The sequence below is a fragment of the Acartia tonsa genome, chromosome 4, assembly GCF_053477335.1.
Source record: "Acartia tonsa isolate MP-2025a chromosome 4, ASM5347733v1, whole genome shotgun sequence".
Lineage (NCBI taxonomy): Eukaryota > Metazoa > Arthropoda > Copepoda > Calanoida > Acartiidae > Acartia > Acartia tonsa.
The window spans coordinates 16,179,454-16,205,077 of NC_137263.1; the positions used below are offsets into that span (position 1 = coordinate 16,179,454).

The 25,624-nt window shown below is 31.7% G+C and overlaps 1 protein-coding gene across 4 annotated transcripts; it reads right to left on the reverse strand.

The window, feature by feature from the left end:
- Window positions 1-362: 362 nt before the first annotated feature.
- On the reverse strand, window positions 363-25,538 carry LOC145316270 (double-stranded RNA-binding protein Staufen homolog 2-like). 4 transcript variants are annotated; one of them, XR_013878403.1, is made up of 20 exons: window positions 25,168-25,538; window positions 24,472-24,736; window positions 23,889-24,397; window positions 23,359-23,442; window positions 22,491-22,608; window positions 21,962-22,037; window positions 21,359-21,438; window positions 21,000-21,131; window positions 20,500-20,585; window positions 20,025-20,120; window positions 19,522-19,647; window positions 18,736-18,960; window positions 17,092-17,187; window positions 6,348-6,452; window positions 5,847-5,900; window positions 4,686-4,862; window positions 2,995-3,081; window positions 2,625-2,751; window positions 1,931-2,085; window positions 363-1,424 (listed from the first exon to the last, which is right to left on the reverse strand). XR_013878403.1 is itself a non-coding variant. In XM_080156692.1 (19 exons), the coding sequence occupies exons 2-19, from the start codon at window positions 24,734-24,736 to the stop codon at window positions 2,066-2,068; spliced, it is 2,463 nt and encodes an 820-aa protein (XP_080012818.1). In that variant the 5' UTR covers window positions 25,168-25,538; the 3' UTR covers window positions 363-2,065. The 4 variants fall into 4 exon arrangements, 1 of the variants encoding a protein (XP_080012818.1); XR_013878401.1 differs by having other exon boundaries at window positions 363-1,446; XR_013878402.1 differs by having other exon boundaries at window positions 363-1,449.
- Between the last annotated feature and the right edge of the window lie 86 nt (window positions 25,539-25,624).

The following is a 25,624-nucleotide window of genomic DNA, read 5'->3' on the forward strand; positions in this document are numbered from 1 at the left end:
AATAATCCACACCCTTTACCTCATTCCATCCTACTGGATGAACGAACTAACCAATGAATGAGGTGCATATTAGCAAGCTAATTTGGCGAAAATTTTCGCAAGTCAATAAATCCACTTATATCCATTGGTATTTCAAACCAACATTGGTGACAAGAACGTCCGGGAGAAAGGAAGGGTATAAATTTACCCACCCAAAAATGGGGTTGGGTATTAAACCCAAAAAAAGACCTCTAAAACCAACCTAATTCTTTTAGATTCGTGCTATTGTTGAAAACTTTATCTTTTACATCAAAAAGGTCGATTTTCAACATTTACCCAATCCCCCTCCCCAAATAAAAAAATCCTTGACAATAAAAAAGTTGTTTAAATATATATGTATATTCAATATTTGATGCAAATAATATAAATAATAATAAATAAATGTATACACACAATTTCTTAGCAATTCAAAGAAAGAAATATAGGGGCGGTAAAGTTTTTCTTGGTAGCCCCTCTATTGTTCCATTCCTATATATATACTTTCATAAAAAACTTAAATTTTTACAAAGTTTTCAAAATGTTATTTTAAAGATCATTCATCTTCTATTATCTATTTAATAATAACAAATGTACATATTTAGCATGTTACTTTAAAGGAAGCCTGCAGGAAATAAGCCGCTCTACCTGCTGAAAGACAGCCACAAGTAGACTCAATAACTGATATGCCTTTAAATTTTTTGTTATTGAAGCTGAAGGCTTCAAATTTGGGGTATTAGATCTACTAGTGGTAGTTTTTCAGCAGTTAGAATGCTGTTATTCCTGCTGCAGGCTTCCTTTATTTACAAAATATAATAACAAATTAACAGAAAAAAACGTACTACAGAGGGAAAATCTGTACGTTTAAGAAGAAAATAAAATATTTGAGAAATAAAATCCTTAATTTTTTCTTACTGTTATTTAATTCTTCGTATTTGAATAAATAGTTAAAATACGCACATTAACAAGTTTAGTATAACAAAATTTAAGAAAACAAAAACAAGCATATTAGACACAAGGATTTTACACTTTTCAACATGAAAACAATTTTTTCGACGGTAAAAACTTATCATTTATAGTAATTATTTATCGCATCGTATTAAAGACTTTTGTCTGCCAATGTCGAGAAAAAAAAAATATTATGTCACGATAAAAACTTTACAAATAGATCTATTTTAGAAGCAATTTTGAATGGTGAAAACATGGTAAAATGTACTATATTCTCAATCAATTCAGTAAAAAATATATAGTCATTAGAAAAATATTTCTTAGGTTGCCAAAAAAAAGTTGTTAATTAATAAATGTTAACATAATTGGGTAACACATAATATCTGTGGTTAGTATCATTTAAAACAGTTCAACAGTTTACCATTCAGAAAATATCTTAATTGGAATATACCAAGAACGGTCTTTTTTTGATAACTTTATAAACTGCTAGCGGCCAAACGGCAAGACGGCCAGTTAAGGTTCTAACACATGACAAGGCCCACAAATAATTATGAATAGTCAATAAAGGAAGCGGGGCTAAAGAAAACTCATATACACTATTATTTTTAGCAATGGATTTATTATTACTTGGATCTTACACCAGATTATCACGGTCTGTAATAAAATGAAACTTGTAGCGGGCTAAAATAACGATCACCACCCTCCACTCCTTTTACCCTATCCCCTAACCTCCTACTGCATAAAAGAACTGACCAATATATGAAAGGGGAAACTGTAACCTAAATTAAAGACAATTTTTGACCTGTCATGATATCCACTTACATTCTACATCCATTTTATACCTTTTTTACGTGCGAAGTGGTGTTTTTCTACTTTTTAAACCTTTACTATTTCTTACAATTCGTACAACGTTTATGATGTATGATTATATGCTTAGTGTCCAACTGATTGACCGCTAGCAGTCTACCAAAAGCTATCTAAAACATCTCCAAAGATTTATAATAATTTTCAATAACTTTTTATTTTATAAAAATGTTGATGATTATGGATTGTAAGTTGCAACATTATATTTGTATAATATATTGTAGGATATTTCTTATATTCACTTCTTTTGCACATCGTCTGAAAAGAAATAAATTGAAACCAAAATTAACAAGGATGGCAACATTCATAAAAGCAAATCTTAACCAATCAGACAGGTTACAGAACATTGACAAATTTAAAGTAACCAGTAATTAAAAGCTTGGTTATAGAGACGCTTCGCTTAAAATATAGTTCCTAATCGTCCTAGGAATCATCAATCCTAAAGTTAGTTTTAAATAGAACTTCCAAATGGAGATTCTAGTAAAGAGTTACTAAGTTTCTGTAACTCTATAAATTACCATGGTAAGTTCGACCTTTATTACACATAGAAAAGCTTCACTTTAAAACCAGCAATGACACTCTTTAAACTGTGCATTAAAAACTCAAGGACATGCGATAGCTTGAAGAGTTTAGGGAAGCTTCACATGTATCAAGGGATTGATTAAGTTTTTTTTTTATATTGAATTAAAGTTGTTTCAAATATATGTCTTGGTGTAGTTTTAGCCTTTTGTAATATTACCCTTTCACCCATAGATGCTAAGAGTGCTGCCGCTGATAAAGATATATAAAATTAAGACCTGTAATATTAGCAGATGGTGTGTCCTTGTTAATATCATCAAGACCATTAGCAGCCAGAGTTTTAAGTGCGTTGTGAGCAGCATTGTTATGGCTGGATTCCAGGCTCTGCCCGGTTCCATGGCAAACCTGAACAAATAAACAATGAGCAGCATTGTTATGGCTGGATTCCAGGCTCTGCCCGCTTTCGTGGCAAACCTGAAAAAATAAAGTAAGCAACATTGTTATTGCTGAATTCCGGGCTCTATCTGGTTCCATGGGACATCGATAGGGCAATTCTAATATGCCTAAATAAAAGAAAAGAGTGAAGTGTTACGGACGATTGGACCCTAATTTTAGAATAGCTTTGTTTTTAATAAAAAGAAAAATGACCTGTGGAGGATTTGTAGATAGTGAGACGAGGGTAAGGTATTCTCCTTTCTTTGGAAAGTGGTTGTAGGTAACTGTGAAGCCAAGTATCTAAACAAAACATTCCAATTATTGATTAGCCATTTACTTAGTGATGGGGCCTAAGTAAGATGATTTGTTTAGCCAACAATTTTGGGTCCATTAAGCCCATATTGACCTGACCTGCTTTTTTATTAAAGCTCCTGATTAATCGACGAGTGTTGCAGGTGTCCCAAATTAAGTTGCCGCAATGAATAAACACTATCCGCAGAGGAGCTAGGGATAAATAATAATATTATGTACGTGACTATTGAATATCCAGAACTACTCAATTATCATCTACCTGTTTACACAACCAGGGGGCCATAATATTGCGTGAATGTATTTCGACGGCGATATTTAAGTAAGCACACGGAGACTTGAACTCCAATTAAATTTGATTCATTGTTTGAATTGCTTCTAATCATTTTGAGTATTGTCACTCAAAAAATCAGTGGTTGTTAAAAAGCTCAGAGTTGTTTTTTTTAAGTTGGATAACATAGTTGGACGAGATTTTTAATTGATTAACTTAAACGCAGACGTCCTTTTTGTCTTAAAACCCACCTTAGATTTTCACCATAAACTTGAAAGAATTCAAACTAAAATTCTCTTACAAAATAAACTCAATAAATACTTTATTTAACTCGACACTTTAAAAGTAAAAGTTCTAACAGTTAAAAGCAATTATTGAAAAAATGTCTATTACTGAGCTCCGTGAGAAAGTCATATCGACAATGAAGGATTTCCCTAATGATTTCGAAACCGATTAATATCAACTAGATTAGAACCGGTTCTCAGCGAAAGTGAAAAAATCATGTATAACATCGTATTGCAGACAATTTTCTATAAATATTAGAATTGAAATCATAGATAAAAACCAGTTTATTACGTTTATGGCCCCTCTGAGCTAACAACTGGTTCTAATCATATAATATTTCATTTTATTATCCACGGAAAGCTGTCTATAATACGATGCGATAAATAACTATAATCTAAATATTCATATACCACTCCTCTTAAGATAATATTTTTATTAGATAGTTTTTCCTGGTAAAAATATTATGTTTGTAATTATAATATTTACATTGCTGTTCTATAATATTTTTATTTTATTAATAAAACTTTAAGTGGATTCCTAATGTGAGAAATCTTCTAAAACATAAATAATTATTTGAATGACGAAATAAATATCTTATGCTTACTGATTTAAAAGATGTGAATTTGAAATATATTATTTTTTGGACCTACATATTTTACTATTTTCTGCAAAAAAAAGTCCTTTTGGGGTTAAAATTACATGAAAAAATAAACTACATGCATCAAGTATCACAGAACTTAAAATAATATATCCTTATAATAAAAAAGCAGGATATCTAATGTGTGTGTGTGCAGTGCACCATAGGACATTGCTAACTACTGAACTAATATACTTTTTCCTGTACAAGGAAGCTTCTCTTAGGTCCAGAGAAGATTTATCTTTTTCCTTTAAAAGCTAAAACTTATAGTGGAGTACCGACCCCGAAAAGATTAGATGTGACTAAATATAAACAAAAAAAACCTCGTCTGCGACTAAGTTGGATGTATTATTATGTCTGACAGTCCCTCTAGTAAAATATATCTATTGGTGAATATCTAACCTGAGACAAGTAAGCAAGCTGCTCTTTAGATGAAACTCCCTGGCCAGAAGTCGGCAGGCTCGGCACCGTTTTTGGCAGCGCAGTCGCGGTACATGATGCTGCGGCGGCTGCCTTAGCAAGTTCATCTCCAGTAGGGGAAGTTCCTCCATCTAGCAGTTCTTTGGCAATTGTGGCCGCCTTGGAATACAAAAGGTAAATTAAACGCCTTATTTTATTGAAGTTAATGATTTCAATAATTACTGAATCGATTGAATTTCCATTTTAGGGAAGCTTAACATAGGTCGGAGGTTTTAGGCTATTTAATTTCTAATTTTAACTCTTGAGATGATTTTTACATTAATAAAATTTGAAAGTTGTAAAAACAGAATCCATATCATACCTATTTTTAGGATTTGCAAATAAACTTTGTTCCTGTATTTGCACAGTCAACCTGATTAAAATTCTCAACTTTCATAATACCAACCAAAAACAAAAACAATATAGAAAGTTTACTTTGCTTGAATTTATTAAACAAATAAATAGTTTATATCTATTTTATCTGTTTTTAGTAATTTTAATAATTTTAATTTTAATTGTGGAGACGAAGTTATAATTTATAACTAATTAGTAACTTTGCCATTAGCCTCTAGGGGAGGGTGGTAGAGGTTTTAAAAATAGTCTAAAACCTTCTAAACGCATTTTTCAGACAAAAAAAAACATACTTATTACCCATCATAGGAAAAATCTGAATGAAAATTATAACGGCCCTGGCCCTGAACAGTCGCAACTCATTACTATGAACAATTGAATAAAGACTTATAGACAAAGGTCGTACAATGAAAGTCTGCCTTCAATAGTTGATTTGCTATTGCTAGTGTCTTTGGAATTACAGCAAAATTTTGGCTTATTATTCTGATTAATAATCCCCAAAGAGGTGTATTCAGGTTTGATAGAAAATCTTTTGTAGAAAAACTTTGGTGACTTTAAATTTTGATTAGTTGGTTCATTTAGTTCAGTGTCCAAATGTTTCAACCACTAATTTTAATCTACAGAAAAGGTAATTTTGTGGATTTTGTAATTCATTGGGGGTGTACACCAATTCATCAGCCATTGTCTTATCCCTTTAGATCCCTGCGTTTATGCACTAACAGTAAGTTTAAATAATATATTTGCTAATGTTACCTGGCTTTTAGATGAATTACAACTTTTTAATGGACTTCCTTCTCCATTTGAAATCTAAATTACATTTCATATTATTTTGTACAATGTTTATGCGAAGTTTCTCTACAGGATAGATCGATCTGTTGTTAATTCATTTAAGACATATGACATGCAATTAAAAATCATACCTACTAATTTAAGAAGAAAAAAGTAATACAAATGTTATCTTTTTTATCTATGTCGTCAAATTCGAAGTCAAATTTTTTTGGTATTCTGAACTTAAATATAGTACAGTATGCATTCCATTTATATTTAGCTAAAGAAGAAGACTTTCGTTGGGGGTTTACTTTTGAGGACATATCTCTTATTAGGGTAGACTAAATACCCGAAATCCTGCCCTGCACCAATTGTAAACTTTCATTACATTTGTAAAACATTCGGTCCAGCCGTTAACGAGATCTTAACACACATACAGCCTACTAGTAACATGTAAATAATGGTATAAAATATAAATGGCAATACCTTCGAATTCTGTTTAGATTTTTGTTCGATGAAAATAATTCCTGGGACAACTTGTCTTCCAGATGAACCGCTCTCACTTTTTACAACCTCGTCTTCGAATGTCAACTGAAATAACAAAGGTCAAATTTTTGTGCTACAATTTTTTAGATTACCTAAAATGAGTTGTATTAGATTAGATTTGTAGGTTTCAGTTTGGTCACACTTAAATTTCTGTTCTTTTCTACAAACCAAAGTGGGGGAAGCGAAGTGCCACACAAAGGATCTGTAACCCCCCCCCCCCCCTAAAAAAATCCATCCACAGGATTTTGGTTTGCAGTTTCTTTAATTTATTTAATACAATGTAGAAACCACAGCTGAACCGCCAATTTTTTTCCCCATCCCTTATTATCGGGAAACAGCGATTCTTTTAGCGACAACGACGGTTACGACGTCGTTTCTGCAGTCTATAAATGGATATATTATTAAAGGTTTGTTCAACACTTGCAGCTAGCTAAAATAACGATTCTTCCCTTCCACCCCCTTTACCCCATCCAATCCCTTCCTACTAGATGAACAAACTGTTCAATAAACAATAAATTAGTCCAAGTTACATTGCTATTAAGCTTTTTGACGTTGGTTTCACTTCTCCGTCCTCTCCATAGATATTGTCTTTCTTGTGAGAAATTTGAACAATTTCAGTACACATATATACAATACATATTACACAACCATAATCAAATAAAAAGTTACTGCTGAACATTAGCATTAACAATATGTGCAAGTCTTGAAAAAAAGCACAACCCAAACCTTTTTGTGTATGTTTGATATATTTCTAGCAAAGAAAGAGCTTTGCCGCAAGGAAAAATTAGTATTATTGTCATTTCAGAAAAACAAGTTATTTTTGTTTGAGTTTTTGAACTACATGGTTGTCAGAAATGTACGTGATAGGATTATTTTCTGGATTTATCTTAATTTGGGATTCTAAAAAATTAGGAACGTGCAATGTAACGTCTTTTTGTATATCCTATAATATAGGTAATAAGTTTTTTTTTACCTGAAGCTTGCGATCTCAAAAACTTTAACTTTTGAACCGATTGCTAAGGTTCAGATAGGTTCTGTGATGGTTTTAGGCTATTAAATTTTCAGATTTAAATCACGGGATGGTTTATAGCTATTTTCCATAATAGAAATCGTAAAACCTATTTTAAACTTTGTATAGTGAAATTTGTAAAACAGAAAAATGAAAACATTAAATATTTAATTTTTTAAATACTGAAGAAATTGGTTAGGTAGTGTTTACAAATATTATGATATTACGAGGTTAATATACCACAGTAATGTTTTTAAAGATCGAGCTTGTTTATCACCTCTTTAAATGGATTTTCCATTTTCTTGGTCACTTTACTAAATTACCAATTACCATTAACCGACTAATAGAAACTCACCCCCTTGGGAAGTAGAAATACTTTCTTTAATAATGGATTAATTAGTCTGGTCTCTCATCAACAGTAAAACTCTTGATTCATAAGCTGACTTTGTACAGCCACATCTTTGGAGGTGAAAATTTTATTTCTTGTACACGTGGGACTTTCCATGGGTTGACGAAGTGCTAGGTGGATGTCGTCTTGTCTGCACTGGTTGCACCAGTTACAGTTGTATTCGCTGCACAAGGAGAGAACTGCCACCAAATATGCATTTAGATGTATTTACTTAGTTAAGAGAGGGGTTATTATTTGATGATATCTTGTAGTCTTTATGAAGAATACTGAGAAACATTTAAGGGAAAATTTAATTCAATATCCTATAACATAAAGTAGTAAGTTTTTTTTATGCCTGTCCTTTAAGATCTTGGCAACTACTTAAAAGATTTAGTACTAGGGATAGCATATTGAAGAAAACAAATACTGGTAAATAATGATGATATTAAAATTCCTACAATAAAAAACGTCCATCCATAGACATCTTCTAACATTAAATAAAATTAATTAAAGGGGTAAATTTACGGCCTACTTCAAGGCTTCATTACTCCTTGCTCTGAAATTCTTAATATATTCTATTCTATTCTTTGATATTTTTGAAGAAGCATTAAGAAAATCAAAAATACTTTAGTCATGTTATCTATTCTTATTTTTATTTTAAATATCTTCTATGAAAATAAATTGACTATAAAACCTTTTGATCTTGATATTTAATTAAAACTTTGGTATTTTAAGACTAATTTGATGTTTTTAGAAGCTGTTAATATCCAATAAATCAGCAAAAAGTTGGCGGTAACTGCCAAAATATAAATATTTAAACTTTTCATCAAATAAATGTTTCCAACCTACATTTTTGCAGAATTTTTTATTGTTATTAGATGAAATAAAAATATGGATATTGTTACTTAATGCTATTTTCCTAGAAATATGAGAAAGCAAATAGAAAAGAAAACAACCCAGAAGACAGAAAGTATTGGTACATTCTTGTGCACAAAAATTCTTCACTTTATATTTTTTTCTTCATTTTGGTATGTTATATTTTAATTAACGATATTGAGCGATTAACTTTGAAAAGGGGGAGTAGGCTGTGCTAAAATTCCGTAAAAGTGCGAGTTCTAAGGCTTAAAAACAGTAGTAGAACGATATTATTCACTAAATATGTGTATTCCTTATTTAAAAGAACTGTAGACCAAAAAAAATTCTACTACTGTTTTTTATCATTAAAACTCACACCTCTACAGAATTTTAGCACAACCTACCTACCACCCCCTTTGTTTTTTTGTGTCAATTTATTACAGTATTTAGATTTTTAAGTCCAGCCTATGTCTTTGTCTAAATTAATATAACTATTTCCAATTGTTAAAAAAATCGACAGACAAACAAATAAACAGACAAGTAGACAGACAAATACAGACAAGACGACAAATAATAAGACAGACGAGACAAGTAGAAAGATAAATAGACAGACAAACAAAGAGACAAAGATGAAAATAAAAAGCACCTATACTATTCATATGTGTTTCATATAAATAACTTTTTTAATAAAAGGTAGTTGTCCTCATAACGCTAACAAATAGTAATTTAAATTAGGTAAAAGTGAATATCCATTAGATATTAAAAATATTCAGAATATTCAGAAGGCGAATTCATTATTTAATCCACATTAGATTTGAAATAAAGCTTTATAAAACACGCTGTGCATCTTATAAGTCATAAACTATTAGGATATGTTCTGACAATGATCAAGTAATATTCCTTTTTAACATTTTAAAAGTTTCTGCATAACTTTAAAGTTATCTAGTCCTAATTTTTTCAGTGATGTAATATTGTTGAATGTTTGATAAGATAGCTTGAAATGGTTGAATGATGTTTACTTAAATATTCAAAAGCTTGAACATGTTAAGAGGGAAACTTTGGTGAAACTTTTACAAAACTTTCTTGTTTGAAAAAGTCTTGAAAATTGAGAAGTTCGACATTATGTTTTTTTAAATCATACCCTTCCTCTCTCTAAGTAAGTGTAGACTAAAAATGAAAGTTTGTAAAACCTTTCTTGAAGTTCATGTTGATGGGATATATATAGAAGTGCATCAAATAGAATTTCAAATTAATCTAAACTTAGAACATATATTCCTACTGAACCAAAGATAAAGGGGAAACAAATTAATTTTTTTTAAAGCAAAGCTTTCTAAAATCAAGTAGCTCTTATCATTAATTTAGACATGTTAGAATTGTCCTATCGATTTCAAACTTGGCATGGTCATTATTGTAGTATTTAGGTAGGATTTAGAATCTATAATTGTTACCAGATTGCCAAGTTGCACAAAAAACATCATGTTAATATTTTTAACAACAATTTTTATGTGATATAATAATCCTATTCCACTGATTTTAGGAATACTGATTCATATAACAACAAGGTAAAATGTTTAGGCGAAGCAACTCTGTAATCAAGTCCTAAAAATATAAGTGCAGAATTTCTTTAGGGGAAAAACAAAAAAGGTTAATTTTTGTTGGAGAATGAAATTTTATTTAAGTAGATTAAATATTTTTTAATATGATTAATAAGATACCTATAATATTTATAGTACCGGAAATTAAATGTTTAATTGTTGTGTTATAAAATAAATTAATTTGGAAATGGATGTATAGTTAATTAATACATTCTAAATATCAATTTCAAGTAAAAAGTGTTATGTTTCATTTACATATTAAACTTTTATTATTAAAATCAATTTCATCTACCAATATTATCTGTATCAGTATTTGAAGAAAAAATTTAGGATAAGGTAATTTTTCATTACAAAAAAATTTTCATCATTTTAATAAACTTAAATTCAATACATTTACCAAAAAAATGATCCTAAACAGTAAAAAGGAAAAAATTCTTATGTAATAATTATAATTCAATGTTGAAATATAGATTTTGGAGAAAACATTTTAGATAATCCTTGAATCGACGATAGGATAGATATAAATTATCATTCGAGTTTCAAGGAATTGAGCAAACAAACTGTAAATTTAAAATTTAATTTTATCAAGGAGAGAAAATTTCAGGGAGTAAGGGAGGGGACAATGGATAGAATATTCAATTTTTAGGAGTCTCAGACTTTGGGTACTGGCTTGAAGGGAATGTGCAAGAATTTAGCAGTTTCTGACTGAGTTTGGGTACTAGCGCAAGAAATGCCGCTACTCGCTGTGTTAGTTTAGAATATAGCAGACAGAGAGTAGTTTAAATATAAATACACAGCCCCCCTCCCATACTCTATTTCACTCCCTTCTCTCCACCTCCTTTTTTAAAGCAGACGAGAAAGGGAAATGGAGAAGGGAGGTGGGGGCAAGGGAAATAAACAAGATAAAAAGGGGCAGAAGGGCGTGCGGGTCATATTCTTGCCCAGCCAGCTAGCAGTTACCCTACATGCCTGCCCCTTTTTTCCCTGTTCATATCCCTTGCCCCCACCTCTCTTTTCCCTTTTCCTGTAATCTGGAGAGTTCCATGGAGATTTTTCTAGTAATTAATTACAAAATGGTTATGTCAGTCTGTAATACTGGTAATCTAATTTTCAAATGATTGCTTTTTTTTAAACTTTTTGTTAGTTTATTTTTTCTAGATTTAATTAACAATCCCTTTACAATTTCCTCCAAATTTTCTGGATTAATCTGGATTTCATGGTCTTTCTTTGAAAACTCTTAAATTGAATTAATTGCCCATTGTCCCCTCCCTTACTCCCTGGTAAATTTATAAAATTTTATTACAAATAAATTAGAAAATCTGGGATAATTATCATCTGAAGAGAAGGTTTTATTATATGTTTGTATGTATTGACTTTAGTAAGGTTTAAAACTCATTCTGATACAATGGACTTAGCCCCGTTCCCAATTAAAAATAGCTCTCAAAAAAACTCCTGATTATAAAAATTCTTTAAAAATGTAAAAAAATAGCTTGAGTTGTATGTCATAAGAGGCACTCTCTATATCAGCCAATAGGAAAACAGTAGAGGAACAACCCGGTCATACTATTGGTTAGAAAGTGTACAGATTTTAGTGAGAGAGGGCAGTAATTTTTTTAAAGTCATTCGCATTATGAGTCAGATTTAAATAGTTGCATTACTTAGAATAAAGCTTTGCTAGGTTAAATCACATATCATGCAAACAAACATATTTAATATGTCTATTGGCACAGCTGCTATTAATCCTTATAATAAAGTAACAGGATGTCTGTTTTGTAACATCCCCACCACCCCCGCCCCTAAAAATTTTTTTTTACTAAAAATAAATGTTTTTTTGGATTCAACTCCCCCCTCCTCCCCCTAGAGGCCTGTAGGAGGCGTAGCCGCTAGTGTAAAACTAAAGTGATGAATTGATATCCTGTCACCATTTCATCATGATCTGGGGATACTTTGCTGTCAGGTAAAGACCTGGGATCCATTATTTAGCAAATCAATCTTCAAATTTTGAGTTTTCTCGATTTTTATTAAAAGTTTTTGTATCTGAAAAGATATATTAGGAATAAAAAAATATTCTTGATCTAATAGATATTTATCGCACCGTATTACGCAAATATTTCCGCGGATATTAAAATTTAAAAAATTAAAACTGGTATTCATTTTATGATGATTATTTTAATATTTGTAGATAATTGTCTTTAATACGATGGAAGATTTCTAAAAACTTATTCTAATCCAGCGGATATTAATCGGTTTCGAAGCCATAGTGGAAAAATCTTCAGAGCACTTTAAAATGTTATGAGTGAAACTTAGGGATGAAAGTGAGGTCAATGATAGACCAATATATTTACAGAGTGGTTAAAAATAACTATATGTAACTTAAAACACTGAAATTTTTTCTTCCATCATCAAACCCTTCCTCTTCCTTTCATTTTCTAATTTGAAATGTGTAACATTTTTCCATAGGTTAAATGTTTTTTTTTGTTGGCAATATCTACTGATGTTAATCCCCCCAAATCCACATAGAGATTAAACTCTCCACTAGACCAATACCAAGCTTTCCTAACAATTGCCAACTGATCAATACAGTCGTTTACGAAATATTCTTATCTAAATACAGATAGGCATACATTCCAGCACTTTAATATTTGGTATTTATAATCCTTGACCCTGTGCCTGCAAAAGGTTGGTAATAAACTATAAAAAGTTAATACTTTGCACCATAAAACCTCACACTGGAAACATATTTTTATTACAAACTTTACTTTAAAAACTTATATATTCCCCTCGCAGTGTTATTATTCTATTTTATGATGAATCTCTTTTAAAGTTTCAAATTTTGCCAGCTGGGATTAAATTAAAATATTTTAGATATTAAATTCCATGGTTTTAATTTCAATTTTTAAACATTTAATCTTTTTGTATTGAAAAACAACTTGAAATACTGAAATTACTGAAATTTAAAATTTACCGTCATATTAAATTATTGAATATTTCTGTTCACTAAAAACTTTTTGATGCCAGACGAAATTTTTCTTATAAATATTGGGAAACAAACAATAATAGTTATTCATCGCATCATATACAGCTTTCCGCGGATATTAAAATGAATAATTTTAAGGGTCAGGTTAACAAAACTTGTATCAAATTTATGATTTTTATTTTAATCTTTGTGAAAAATTGTCTGTAATAAGATGCAATACATGATTTTATGGTATGGCTGAGAACCGGTTCCAATAAAGCGGATATTAATCGGATTTGAATCCATAGGGAAATATGTTATGAAATTTCTAAAATGAAACAACACCCAAAATATACTTTTGTTGTTTTAGAGTAAATAAATCAATTTGACAGCTTTGAATAAAAGGGGATGCAAATCAACTTTTAGAGTAATCACTGATTTTATTCTCTTCAAAGCATTAAAATTTAATTAAACTGATTTCCTTTCTACCTAATATTTTGACAGCATGCAGCTTAAGAATAGATTTATTATTACTTAGATCTTACATCAGTGTATCATCTACAAACATAAAGTGGAACTCGTAGCTGGCAAAAAAAAAGATCCCCCCATTTACCCTATACCCTCCCCTCTTACTGGATGGACGAACTGATTAATAAATGAGGTCCATATTAGCAAGCTAAAGTGACGACAAATTTTCCCCTCTCAAAATAACCACGTACATCCTACGTCCATTTGTAATTACTGTGGTGAATTCTTGTCAAGTCCCAAAAAGAAAAAAAAACTTTTGCTGATGTTAGAAAATCTTAAATCTTGATTTATGGTAACGCGAAAAAAAAGCAAATGCGAAAGACCATAAATCATAAATGGGGCATTACAGACATTTGAAATGGTAAAAGTTTACTCATCTTATTCTAAGTAAGTATTAAAGAAATGATTTATTTGTTAGGTTGACATTACTTAAAGAATGTAAAGATATATACAAATATAAGAATTATTTATGAGATTATACTTTTCTTTAACTTAACACTAAGTTTAATAAAGCTAATGGATGAGAATTTAAAAAAAAAATTACTACTCTTTCTGGTTTTATAAAAAGTAGATAATAAATTAAATTATCAGTATTAAATCTTGTAATTTAAAACTAGCAGTAAAACTTGTTGCTTTGATGATATATTCTAAACTGACGTGTAAAATCCCCCAACCCTAAGATATTCTCTGGAGTGCTAAGTGTTGCGGCCTCACTTCTTATCTGTTTATTCTGAATGTTGTGTGTGAATGTGTTTATGCATAAGTATCTCTCTTGTTGGTTAGTGCCGGGGGAGTGGTGGACGTGCCAATCTTTCTATGAGGTGAAAATATTCTCTGGCACCGGCGGTTGCTCCAGTAATCCCCCCTCTTATAGTGTGTGTGTGGATTCAGATACCTGTTGTTTATAAAGAAGAGGAAACCTGGTGGCAGCATATCAATGTACAAATTAGGCAAGAAGATGGGGGAAACGGATATCAAGGGGAATATTTGAGCGGAGAAATAATAGTCTCTTTTTCATGGCAAAGCTTCCAGAGAAGTTAGCCTCTCATGGTCATGACGTTTACAAACAATGCAATGACAGTAGAAACAAGGATGACAACATACATAAGTAGCGAAGCTTAAAAATCATCAAAAGGACAAACGGACAAAGTTAATTTTCATAACAAAGAATAGAAAAAATAGGTAGATGATTTGATAAAATGCAAAAATTTAAAGAAATCACGAAACCTTTCAAAGTAAGATAACTATGTCTTTTAAGCATGACCGACAGACAAAAAGCTATATAGAATAGATGCGCATGTGTAAAATGAATCTTCACTCAAGATTTCGGCTGTCTGTCTTAAAAGCAGCCGAGAAAATCACATTTCCCCCATGGCGTTATGGACTGACGGGCAGATAAAAAAGAGAATCATAGAGCAGCTTCGCTTTTGAAAATTAAAATCAGAGCTCTAAACTTTGCCCTCATCTTTATTTTTTCTTCAGCTATTCTACGATATTAGATAGGAAAGTAATTTTACCAAACATAAATATGGTTGGACCAGGTTGGGTGTGGATTTTTAGGTAATCTTTACAATTTATATACATAGTTTTATGCTATTTTGGGCTAGGATAAAATAGCTAGTGTAAAACAGTCAATAACAATAAGTTTTTCAATGTTTTTTCATCTGAAAGTATGTAACTGTTGGTAAGTTTTCTACTTTTACTTTGGTTATTTTTGAGGGGAGAACAAGCTTAATGGAGAAAAATTAAAACTCATCACCACTCCCCTAGTTATATTATTTCTCAGAAACCTCGTTAACACCTATTTCAATTATTGAAAAAATATATTTCTTCGTATTTCAAACATAATTAAACTTCTCTAAATGAAGTTTTAGGTTATTTCAGAATAAAATATGAAATTTCAGATTTTTAGTTACAAAAGAACGAGTACATTTTTAGAAGTAGGTAAGGTATTAAATTTTTATTTATACAATTAGAGATAAATTTTAGATCTTTTTTGGTGCTGTTTTATTTAAATTTTTATTTTACAAGGTGAATGAAATTAAGAACGACAGAGAAAAAAATAGGTTATTATCCAATCTCTTTTGTTAAATAAAACAAGAATGACAACATGCATCCATAAGTAGCAAAGCATAGGAAACATTAAAAGATACATAGAGAACAAACAGAATAACAAAGTAACAATTTTAGAAAACCAGAACTTAAGTTCAAATGTAAATATCCTTAAATTTTTAAAATAAGAAATCTAAATTTACAGACACACAAGTCCCTTACAATAACCACGGGAAATTTAATTTTGATACTAATATTAGAAATGAAAATGGAACTAAAGCTACTTGCCCTTTTATCTATAAATAAAAATCTCGTAGGAAAAAAAAGATATTTAATTTTAATACTATTATCCAGAAAAATTTGGACCAAAATCACAGATATGGAGAAAAATGTGAAAAATAAAAAAAAACATGTTACTTTTCCTTTCATCTATAGACACAAAAATCCTTCAGAACAAAGGAAAATAAAATTTTTAATACCCTTATCTACAAACATTTTGAAAATCGGACCAAGATACGGAGAAATATATGAAATATATAAAATCAGCTAAAAAGATGTTTAATTGCTGCTGTTTGACCGCCATAGATGTTTTATGTCTTGATAAGAAGTCGAGAAAACACGTTTCCCCCATTCCGTTTCAAACGGACATTTCGAATTTTAGAGTAACTTAGCTACTAATAACAATGCACTGCAATTAAGTTTATAGCTAGGATAGGATTGTAGCATTCCTAATAATGTAGGTTATGAAATGTGCTACGTGAACCATTAGTTTTATAGTACCAAAATATATATTAGTGGTGTATATTCTGCATGGAATCAACGTCTAAGGTAAGGGGGAATGAAACATATATGCTGGTCCAATGCCCAAGTTTTTGGACTGTTTGCTTGATTGTTTTCATGCAGACACGATACTAAAAAATTTAAAACTTCTATACCTTATCTAACAATCCCCGTAAAATGTGTAAATGTGTAAACAAAATCGGTATATTATTACTTGGATGTTGCACCAGAGTTTCATGTACTCTGATAAAGTAATGGCTAAAATTTCAATGTCTAATCCCTGTAAAATGAATATAGAATATATGTAGATATTATAACAGGGGAAATGTTTTTGTCAATTAATGTTGCTCACATGGAACTTATTTATTGGAGGGAATGGGGTAAAGGGGGTGGATGGGGATATCGTTATTTTATCCCGCTGCGAGTTTCCTTTTTATTAAAGAACATGAAAAAATGGTGTAACATCCAAGTAATAATATATCCATTAGTGCAAATTAACAATGAGCAATGGGCAGGCATACCTTTTTGTTTGTTTCTGATGTTTCTCCAGGTAGTTTAAGGGCAGATTTTGTTGGCACAGGACTTGGCCGAGAGTAACCAGTTTGTTGCAGAAAATTCTAAAAATAAAAGATGTTATAAATGTAGGATAAATCCCAGGAATTTTAAGGGATAAGAAAATTGACGATAAAATGATATAAGTACCCAATAGTGATAAACAAAATAAGCTCTTCTATTTAATAAACTTAATGGTTGAAAAGTTTGGACACAACTAGTTTGGAACCAACCATCTAATCAAAATTCACTAAAAGTATCCAAAGTTTTTAATCCAACGAATAATTAATACGTTTTTATAATCTGAGTACCAGTGTTATCTACTATTCAATGCCCCCCTCCATCCCTAGATAAATCCAGACAGAAAAAGGTTTTTTTCTGTACTCGACTTAGCACTTTAAGGGAAACCGCCCGTATACATTGAATTCCCAATATTGCAGTTCTGTAAGCTTTTGAGGTATCTCGGATTTATCAGTCTTAATATTGTAAAAATAATTCATTTTTGAACGCATGAACACTTTTAAAAGTTTTGTTCAACTCTAGCTAGATTTTCTTTTCTTTTTTTTCTGTTTATTCTAAATCATACTCTCTGAAAACTTACTACTTACTATTGTTGTTTAAGATAACATGAAAGATACTCTCAAAACTTTAATTGATAAACTATGTTCTAAAGAAGAACACACATTTTTACTTTATTAAGTTATACAAACTACGGAGAAAACAATTTCTGGGGCATGAATAGAATTTAAAATGAAAACACAGAAGACATTAAACAAAGTTTTAATGAATTTAGGTTTCTGTGAGTTTAAGATATTTATATTTTTCTATTTTCTAATTACCGTGAAAACATATTAGAATTATAAGATTACATTATTCTAGGTATATTAGCAGATAGTCTCTAGAGGTATATAGCTAACCAACCCACATTTTTAATTCTAGTTATAAGGAGAAAAATATGTATTTATATATATATATTTTTTGGAGGGGGGTATTTTTCTAGGGGAGATTTTTCTTGGGAGAATGTGATACCCTCTCTCAAATTAGTAATAAAGCTGTCCAGGACATAAGAAAAGCTACATTGTAAAGGATAACCATGTCGGTTCAGCGGTTAGCTAGATCCTTCAGAAACTCAGACAGACATTCTGATCCTTTTACATAAGAATACTGCTATCTAGAATCACGAGACTACCATTATTCTGCTACTGTAGTACAGGGGTGTATATTCTGCAAATTTGACCCTGCTAGGGGGAGGGGGGGGGTAAAAAAATGTAAAAAATAGGAGAAAATTCAGATAAAAACTAAAAGAATATGTGGGAGGGAGGATAATATGAATAAATAAAGAGTTATGGAAATATTTTTTTAATTTCTCCCCCATCCATGCCTGAAAAAAACTAGGAGGGGAAAAATAAAAAAAATTCCAGCAGAGGAAAAAAATAAATCTTGTGCAGAATATACACCCCTTCGGTTGTATTGACACGGACATGTTTTAGGCCATTCTTCCAGGGTTATAACCCCCCACACCCCATAGAAACTTTTTTTGAGTGTGGCAGTTGCAAACCTGTTACTTCTGTAAAATGTGATAGGTATAGTTTTATGTAAATTTTATTGTTTACCTCAGCTGCAGCCCGTTTAGCAACTTTCTTATTTGGCCCAGATCCAACGGCTGATTGTGTACCAACAGTAACCTTGATGAAAAACTCTCGCCTACGCGGCAATCCGCGCTCATCAATCATAGTGTACACAGGCTCCTTCTCTTTCTTGGCCTGCTGGATCTGGATTAATCTGGAAATTGGGTTGATGGATTGTTTCGCTGCTTCTGAGGATTCGGGGGCTTCGGTCTGAAAAGATATACAAATGTACAGGAATAGAGAAATAATGAAAATTACAAAAATATTGCCGCGGCGCTAGGAAATTTGAAGACCAATTCATTTTCACCTTTGACCTTTTTAGTAGTGTGAAAATATAAGATGATTTTAATGTCTTTTTACTAGGTATCTTATAATGGATTTGTTATTTCTTGGATCTTACACCAGATTATCATGTACTCCAATAAAGAGAAACTTATAGCTGGCTAAAATAACGATTCCCTGAATCACTATATTCATCCTCTTTACCCCATCAAATCCCCTTCCCTCCTACTGGATAAACGAACTGATCAATAAATGATGTCCATTTTAGCATGCTATATTGACAACAATGTTCTCCCTGAGCTGTCATAATACACACGTATAATCTATATCCATTTATCTTCTGTTATGATTAACTCGCTAGGAAACCTAAACTTGATTTTTTCTTTCATTGAACTAACCCAAAAGAGCAAGTTGTAGTCATAAAATAATTTTCAAAATCTTTGATCACCTGATCATCCTTAGAAAATCAACAAAAGGGAAATTTATTACCTTAATCAAATTTTTTGATTTTTTCTTTGTTGTATTTGTTTTAGGTTTATGGGTTATGGCACTTGCAACTGGAGGCAACTTTCTTAAGTGATTCAACATCAATTCTGCGGCTGTTTTCTTTGAAACCTAAACAGAACAAAAATTGAAATTTTACTCATACGTTGCATAATTCTTTAAAATAAGGGGCATTTCATTAATTTGATAAAATTATATGGTGCTATCCTCAAAGTACCTTTTATACACTGAATCCTCTTTCTAAGTGTCAACAGTTTTACAGGTAGATCCAATCATATATGAGATCATCTTACAAAATGAGTTAGGCAGATAACAATAACAAAAGCCCGTACGGCCAGTGCAAAATTTTGATACTAGATTTCATTTCCTATAAGTGTACAACCTCCCCCCCCCCACACCGTAATTTTTTATTATTGATAACGTATGGATTATAAGCCCATCAAAGTTTTAAAATTCTGGGTCCGTTAGACTGAAAAGTAAATTCTTACCTTCTTTGAATTTCCTTCTCCCTTTGTAAGAAATGAACCAACCATACATTTTGTAACAAATATTCTCATATGGGGTTGGCCGGATTCTTGGACAACCTAAATTATTATCTATATGATAATTTAAAGAATAGAGAGGGCACGAGCTATATCAATGTAACTCTACACACGAAGTTGGAGACCCTGTGCCGACTTTCAATTGGGTCTTTGAATATCAGCCAATATTAATAGAGCCAAGTCGATACAAAAGATTCGAAGGCAATTTGCAAACAGACGAAAAAGGTCCCAAACACTTTGGCCAGGTATTTTTCTGGGTTATAAATCAAAACTTTATTGAATCCATGAAGTATTTTGATCTTCAAGAGAATTTATATTGTGTTTTTAAAAATTGGTTAGAGTGCGTTTAGTGATTTTCAAGCACTATGTTTAAGCTTATATTATATTCTTAATCAATAATTAAAAAAAAAAAAATTCTCACCGAAAATTCTACAGGTAGATTTCTTTTCAGAGCTAGCTCGTGTACCAAGGATATCGGAGATTTTAGGTCATCATGTTCTGTAGCACCTTAAAACAAAAATTTTTAAAAACTTGAATGATAATAAAAACGGATTTAAAAACTAGAGAATTTTTAGCGCAATCACACTGAGTACCCATTTGATAAATGAATTAAAATAGGAGGGCGGGTTAGTTTTTCGTTTGAATGTACATAACTTTAGGTCAGGTAAAGATAGGTTATATTGGGTCCTAGGTAGCCTCGCAGGTTTAGAGCCCACACAAGGGTTAGGCATTGGGAAATTATTTAATTTTTATGGTATTTATTTCATTAACGTTATCATAATCAGCTTGCTATTGAAGATTTCCATAAAAAAAAACCAGTTGACCTAGGTAAATAATGACGAGAAGGGTGACGAAAAAAAGTTCTCTGAAGCTGTACATGTACTTGTCCATTATAATGTAGTCCATAAATTAATATTTTACCTGGAACAAAGGGACTAGAGGTTGGATCTAGTTCAAACTTAGAATCTGAACCATTTGTTGACTGGATCTTGAGCTCTTTTAAAGCAAGGGAGGCAACATTATGCTTGGCTGCTTTCTCAGTGATGCCCTCGGCTATAACAGAAAGTCAGGTTTATAAAAATACAAAATCAAATATTTTTAAATAAACAAAAATGGAAAAAAATTGAACCTAACCCAACAAAAAATTGTAGTTCAGTGCTTAATTTTGGTATTTCAGAACTGTAAAAAAAAACGTTTGTCTATTTTTGCAGAACTTTACTAGGATGTGTTAATTCAAATTAACTTGTTTTTAAAGATATCTTAACTGTTACACATTATACCTGTAAATTCTTGTTGTCCGATTTTTAGTTTGCCTACATATGCAGGACCTTGAACACCCTTGCCAGTCTGGTGAGGCTTTCTAAAAACATTTAGTTGATTAGTAAGCAACAACGCTGAGTGTTGATGATTTGATAAAAATAAAGGAAGTTGACGACGAGATATTTGGGGGAGAAAAGTGTGTTTAACTCTTCTTATTAGATCTCATATAAGAAAACACATATTTTTCTAAAAACTAAAAGAGGCTCACCTATGGTTGAAATAAAATTTCCATCTAAACTAACTAATGCTTTCGATTTCTACAACTAACTAGAAATCTTACCCAATGATGTCAAACAAAATTACCCATTCTATAATTGAAATTATTGATTGACAAGTATGAACACCGCTAGTTCAAATCAACCAATCAAAATTCAATAAAAGTTTTAAAGCAAACATTGGTAACGTGATTATAATCCTTTAAGTACCAGTATAATTTAAAGTCCAGTGTCCCCTCAGTCACTGAAATCTAAGACAACACTTTTGGAGTTTATTAATAAATAGTCTATTTTGTCTAAAAATACTGTTTCCAAGGGATGCTAAATCCTTCCCCGGCGTGAAGTTACCTGGTAACAGAATATTCTGGTACCTCTCCAAGTTTCATAGCCAATCCATTTAATTCCACGGTGGGGGTAACCATTTCTAAATCATAATATTAGCATGAATTTAAAACATCAAAAAGGAGATACTGCATTGATGTTTGAAATTAAAATGTCTGGTTGTCTACTAGACTACTATACATACAACATAAAAAGCATTTCTACAATCGATATGATATTACTTGGATGTTGGACCATATTTTCATATAAAGAGATACTCGCAGCTGGCTAAAATAACGATGCCACCCCCCATCCACACTCTTTACGTCATCAGCTCCCCTCCTATTGGATGAAAGAACTGCCCAATTAATGAGGTTAATATTAGCAACCTAAATATTCCCTGTAAATAGGTATTATAGGTATTCTATAATTTTTTGTCCCTCCTAAACATTTTCCCAATGAAGGTGTAATCCTTGTTTAGATGGAACTGCAATTAGTCTTTAAAAGTAAAGTTCTTAACTTGTAGGATCTTATATTTAAAAATGATCAAACTTACTTGTGTTGGTATTTTTTACTTTTGGAGTTGGGTGCTTGTAATTAGTTTTTTCCAGGGCAATGGCGGCTGCAGCATGCTGGGCTTTCTTTATAGATGGACCAGAAGCGATATATTCTTCCTAAAAAGATTGCATAAGGTTTAGTTTCATGTCCTTTTAGGCAGGGTTGTAATAAAACTAGGTTTTTTGGGTATAGTCTCTTTCGTGGCAACGCACCTTAAGGGGCGATTCTACGTAATTTTTTACAGTAGGTTTTCTCCTATTTCAAGCCCCTGCGTTGGGCTCTAACCCTGCGGAGCTAATTGTCTAACCCTGTGGGGCAATCACCTAACCAAGTATAACCTAACCTAACCTAATATAACCTATAAAAAGCGATTTTAAAAATACGACGAATCGCCCCTTAAGGGGCAATGCCACGAAGGGACTGTTTCCGGTTTTTTTTTAAATTAAAGCCCAAAAACCAGCAACCAAGCCGCTAATAAAGACACAGGTTTATAGGGTTAATCAGAAATATTAAGCAAGGCTTTAAAATAAACTAAATATTGATTAAAACTGATGGTTTTAGGGGTGTTACCCCCTGTAAAATACTTATGGGTGGGATAAAAACTAACATTTTTTGTCTTATGATGAATATATTCAACCAAATGTAAGAAATATTGTTTGAATCCATTTCCATTTACTAAATTTCGCTACTAATTTAATAAAAAAAACATGAACTTAGAATAAAACCCCAAAAAACTAACAAGGATTTTATAACCTACCCAAAACCAAAAAAAAACCGGGTTGTTGGTTAACAAACTTGCTTTTTGGGGGATTTTTTTGTTGGCATTAAACTAACACAAACGCAAAATAATAAAAAATCAAATGTACCTTATCTCCAATTTTAAGACAAACAGTGAAAGATTTTTTATGTGCTGGTCCTGTTTCATCTGTTAGTTTGTAATGGTGCTCAATCTGAAAAAAGAACATGAAATATTGATTACTTTAATAAATATAATAGGAAGTTGGTAACATTATTAGATATTTTTAATTGTTGTGGATAAATAGGTAACGTAGACTCATTTCTTAAATTTCTGTGGATAGACAATAAAACGCTGCTTATAATTTCATTACCTACAGAAAATAAATAACTTCAAAGGGGTACTTCCACGGAAGACATTTAAACATAATTTATTGATTCATGTAGTTTTGAAATCTTCAACAATTGAAATCATACTCTTGTGATTAATGCAACTATGAAATGCACCTTGTCAACAACCACAACCGTATAAAGCTCATTTTAATAGTGCTTCAAATTTTCCACCTTTGTAAGTTTGTATTTTATCAATATGCTTGAGAAAGGTCAAGTAAAAAAGACAAATACCGGGAATTTTGTTTAGATAAAAAAACCCAGAAGTTACCTTATTAAATCGTGCAAGTTCGTTGACCAAACACATGGGGGTTTTCTCTTTCAACTCTCTACTTTTCTGCTTAGCAGAAATTGAAACATCAGCTACAAGCGATACATTAGAAGTCCTACTCTCTGACGAAGGCAACATCTTCTGGACCCCGGCCAGGGGTGGAGGTGGACGAGAATATTGATTAGGGGGCGGAGCCGGGTGGTGATGTCCACTTCCAGTATTACTACTAGCCACACTTCTGTATTTAGTCATGTTTTGTTGACCTCCACGTTGGTGACGGGGCGGGTAACTTGTCCGTTGGCTATCCATGGTCTGGCCAGAACTGGTGTGCTGATGATGAACACCTCCTGTTCCAGATATACGGTGGTTGGGAGGGCCGTTTGAAGTGACGGGGGCCATGGAATGGGGTGGGTTAACCATGACAGATCCTGCAGATGTTGGGGGTGGGGGAGGACCATATTGGTTCATTAGAATGTGATTTGAAGAAGATAAATTTGGGTGTCCATGTCCTAAAAAAATATTTATTCAAAGAAGCAAAAAAACAGAATTCGATTGATCTAAATGAAAATAATGTGATACATACCTTGAACTTGCTGGTGTGAATGATTCATCTGTTGTAAAGGCATCCTACGCATGACATGATGTTGTCCTCCCGTGCTGTTCTGAACCTGCATGTGATGGTGACCTCCTCCATGGTTACTAGTACTGCCACCTCTATTCTGCTGCATGTGGTGCAGTGAAGGTGGAGGCATGCCGGGGGTCCCGTGCCCGTGGCTGTGATGCAGCTGGTGCCCTCCTGATGAGGATGGAGGACCTCCAGGTGGTAGTCTCATTCCAACCTGTGCCATCTATAGGATAAAAAACATAAAATTATAAAGAGAAATAGAAGTATATATAGGTATGGGTACGTAAAAGGACAAAATTCATATTTCTAAACTTCTCTAAAATTAAGGAAGTATTGCTTATTTTCCTTTTTATTTAAGATTGTGCTTTTTTTCGAAATTCATGATACACGTACATTTTGATTTAAAACACTTAAGCAGTCTAATATCACTAACGATGTACTCGAAACTTTAAGGTACGGTGAATATAAATTAAAGTAAACATTTTTACATTGTGTTTAACATTGTAAATATAAAAAAATACCATATGTTAAGATAAATTCTAAAAATATTACATGCTAAATATAACTATTGAACTAAAGTTAAATCAATAAATATATTAAATTGAATTTTGAATATTTATTTTTTTATTTATTATAAATGTTAATTTTTCTTACCTGATTAAAACTAAATATAACTTATGATTTTAATTGATGTTTAAAAAATTAAATTTCGACAACCTACAGTTAATAACAATCAAGCCATCTAAAACTGAAGACTTAAATCAACAGTCGAAACCAAAAAATAAATAACAAATCTTTGTCACTTTGATTTAATAAAGGCAGAAAAAGATTTCTTTTTCTATTATTAAACAGTCTGTTTGCAGCAAAAAATAGAAATTTGGATGGGCTTAGTAAAGGAGAGAGAGAGAGAGTAATAGGCTAAAGGTAAAGAGGGGGTAAAGAGTTTAATTTGAGATGGGGAAAAGATGTAAAAGGAAAGTAGTATTATGAATAGGGCTAAAAGGGGAGGATAGTCTTGAGAATTTCTCTATAGAAGCAGACGAGAATGTAAGGGCGTACTTCGCACAAATAAAATGGATGGCGAGTATAGAAACTTCTAAAATAATTCAGT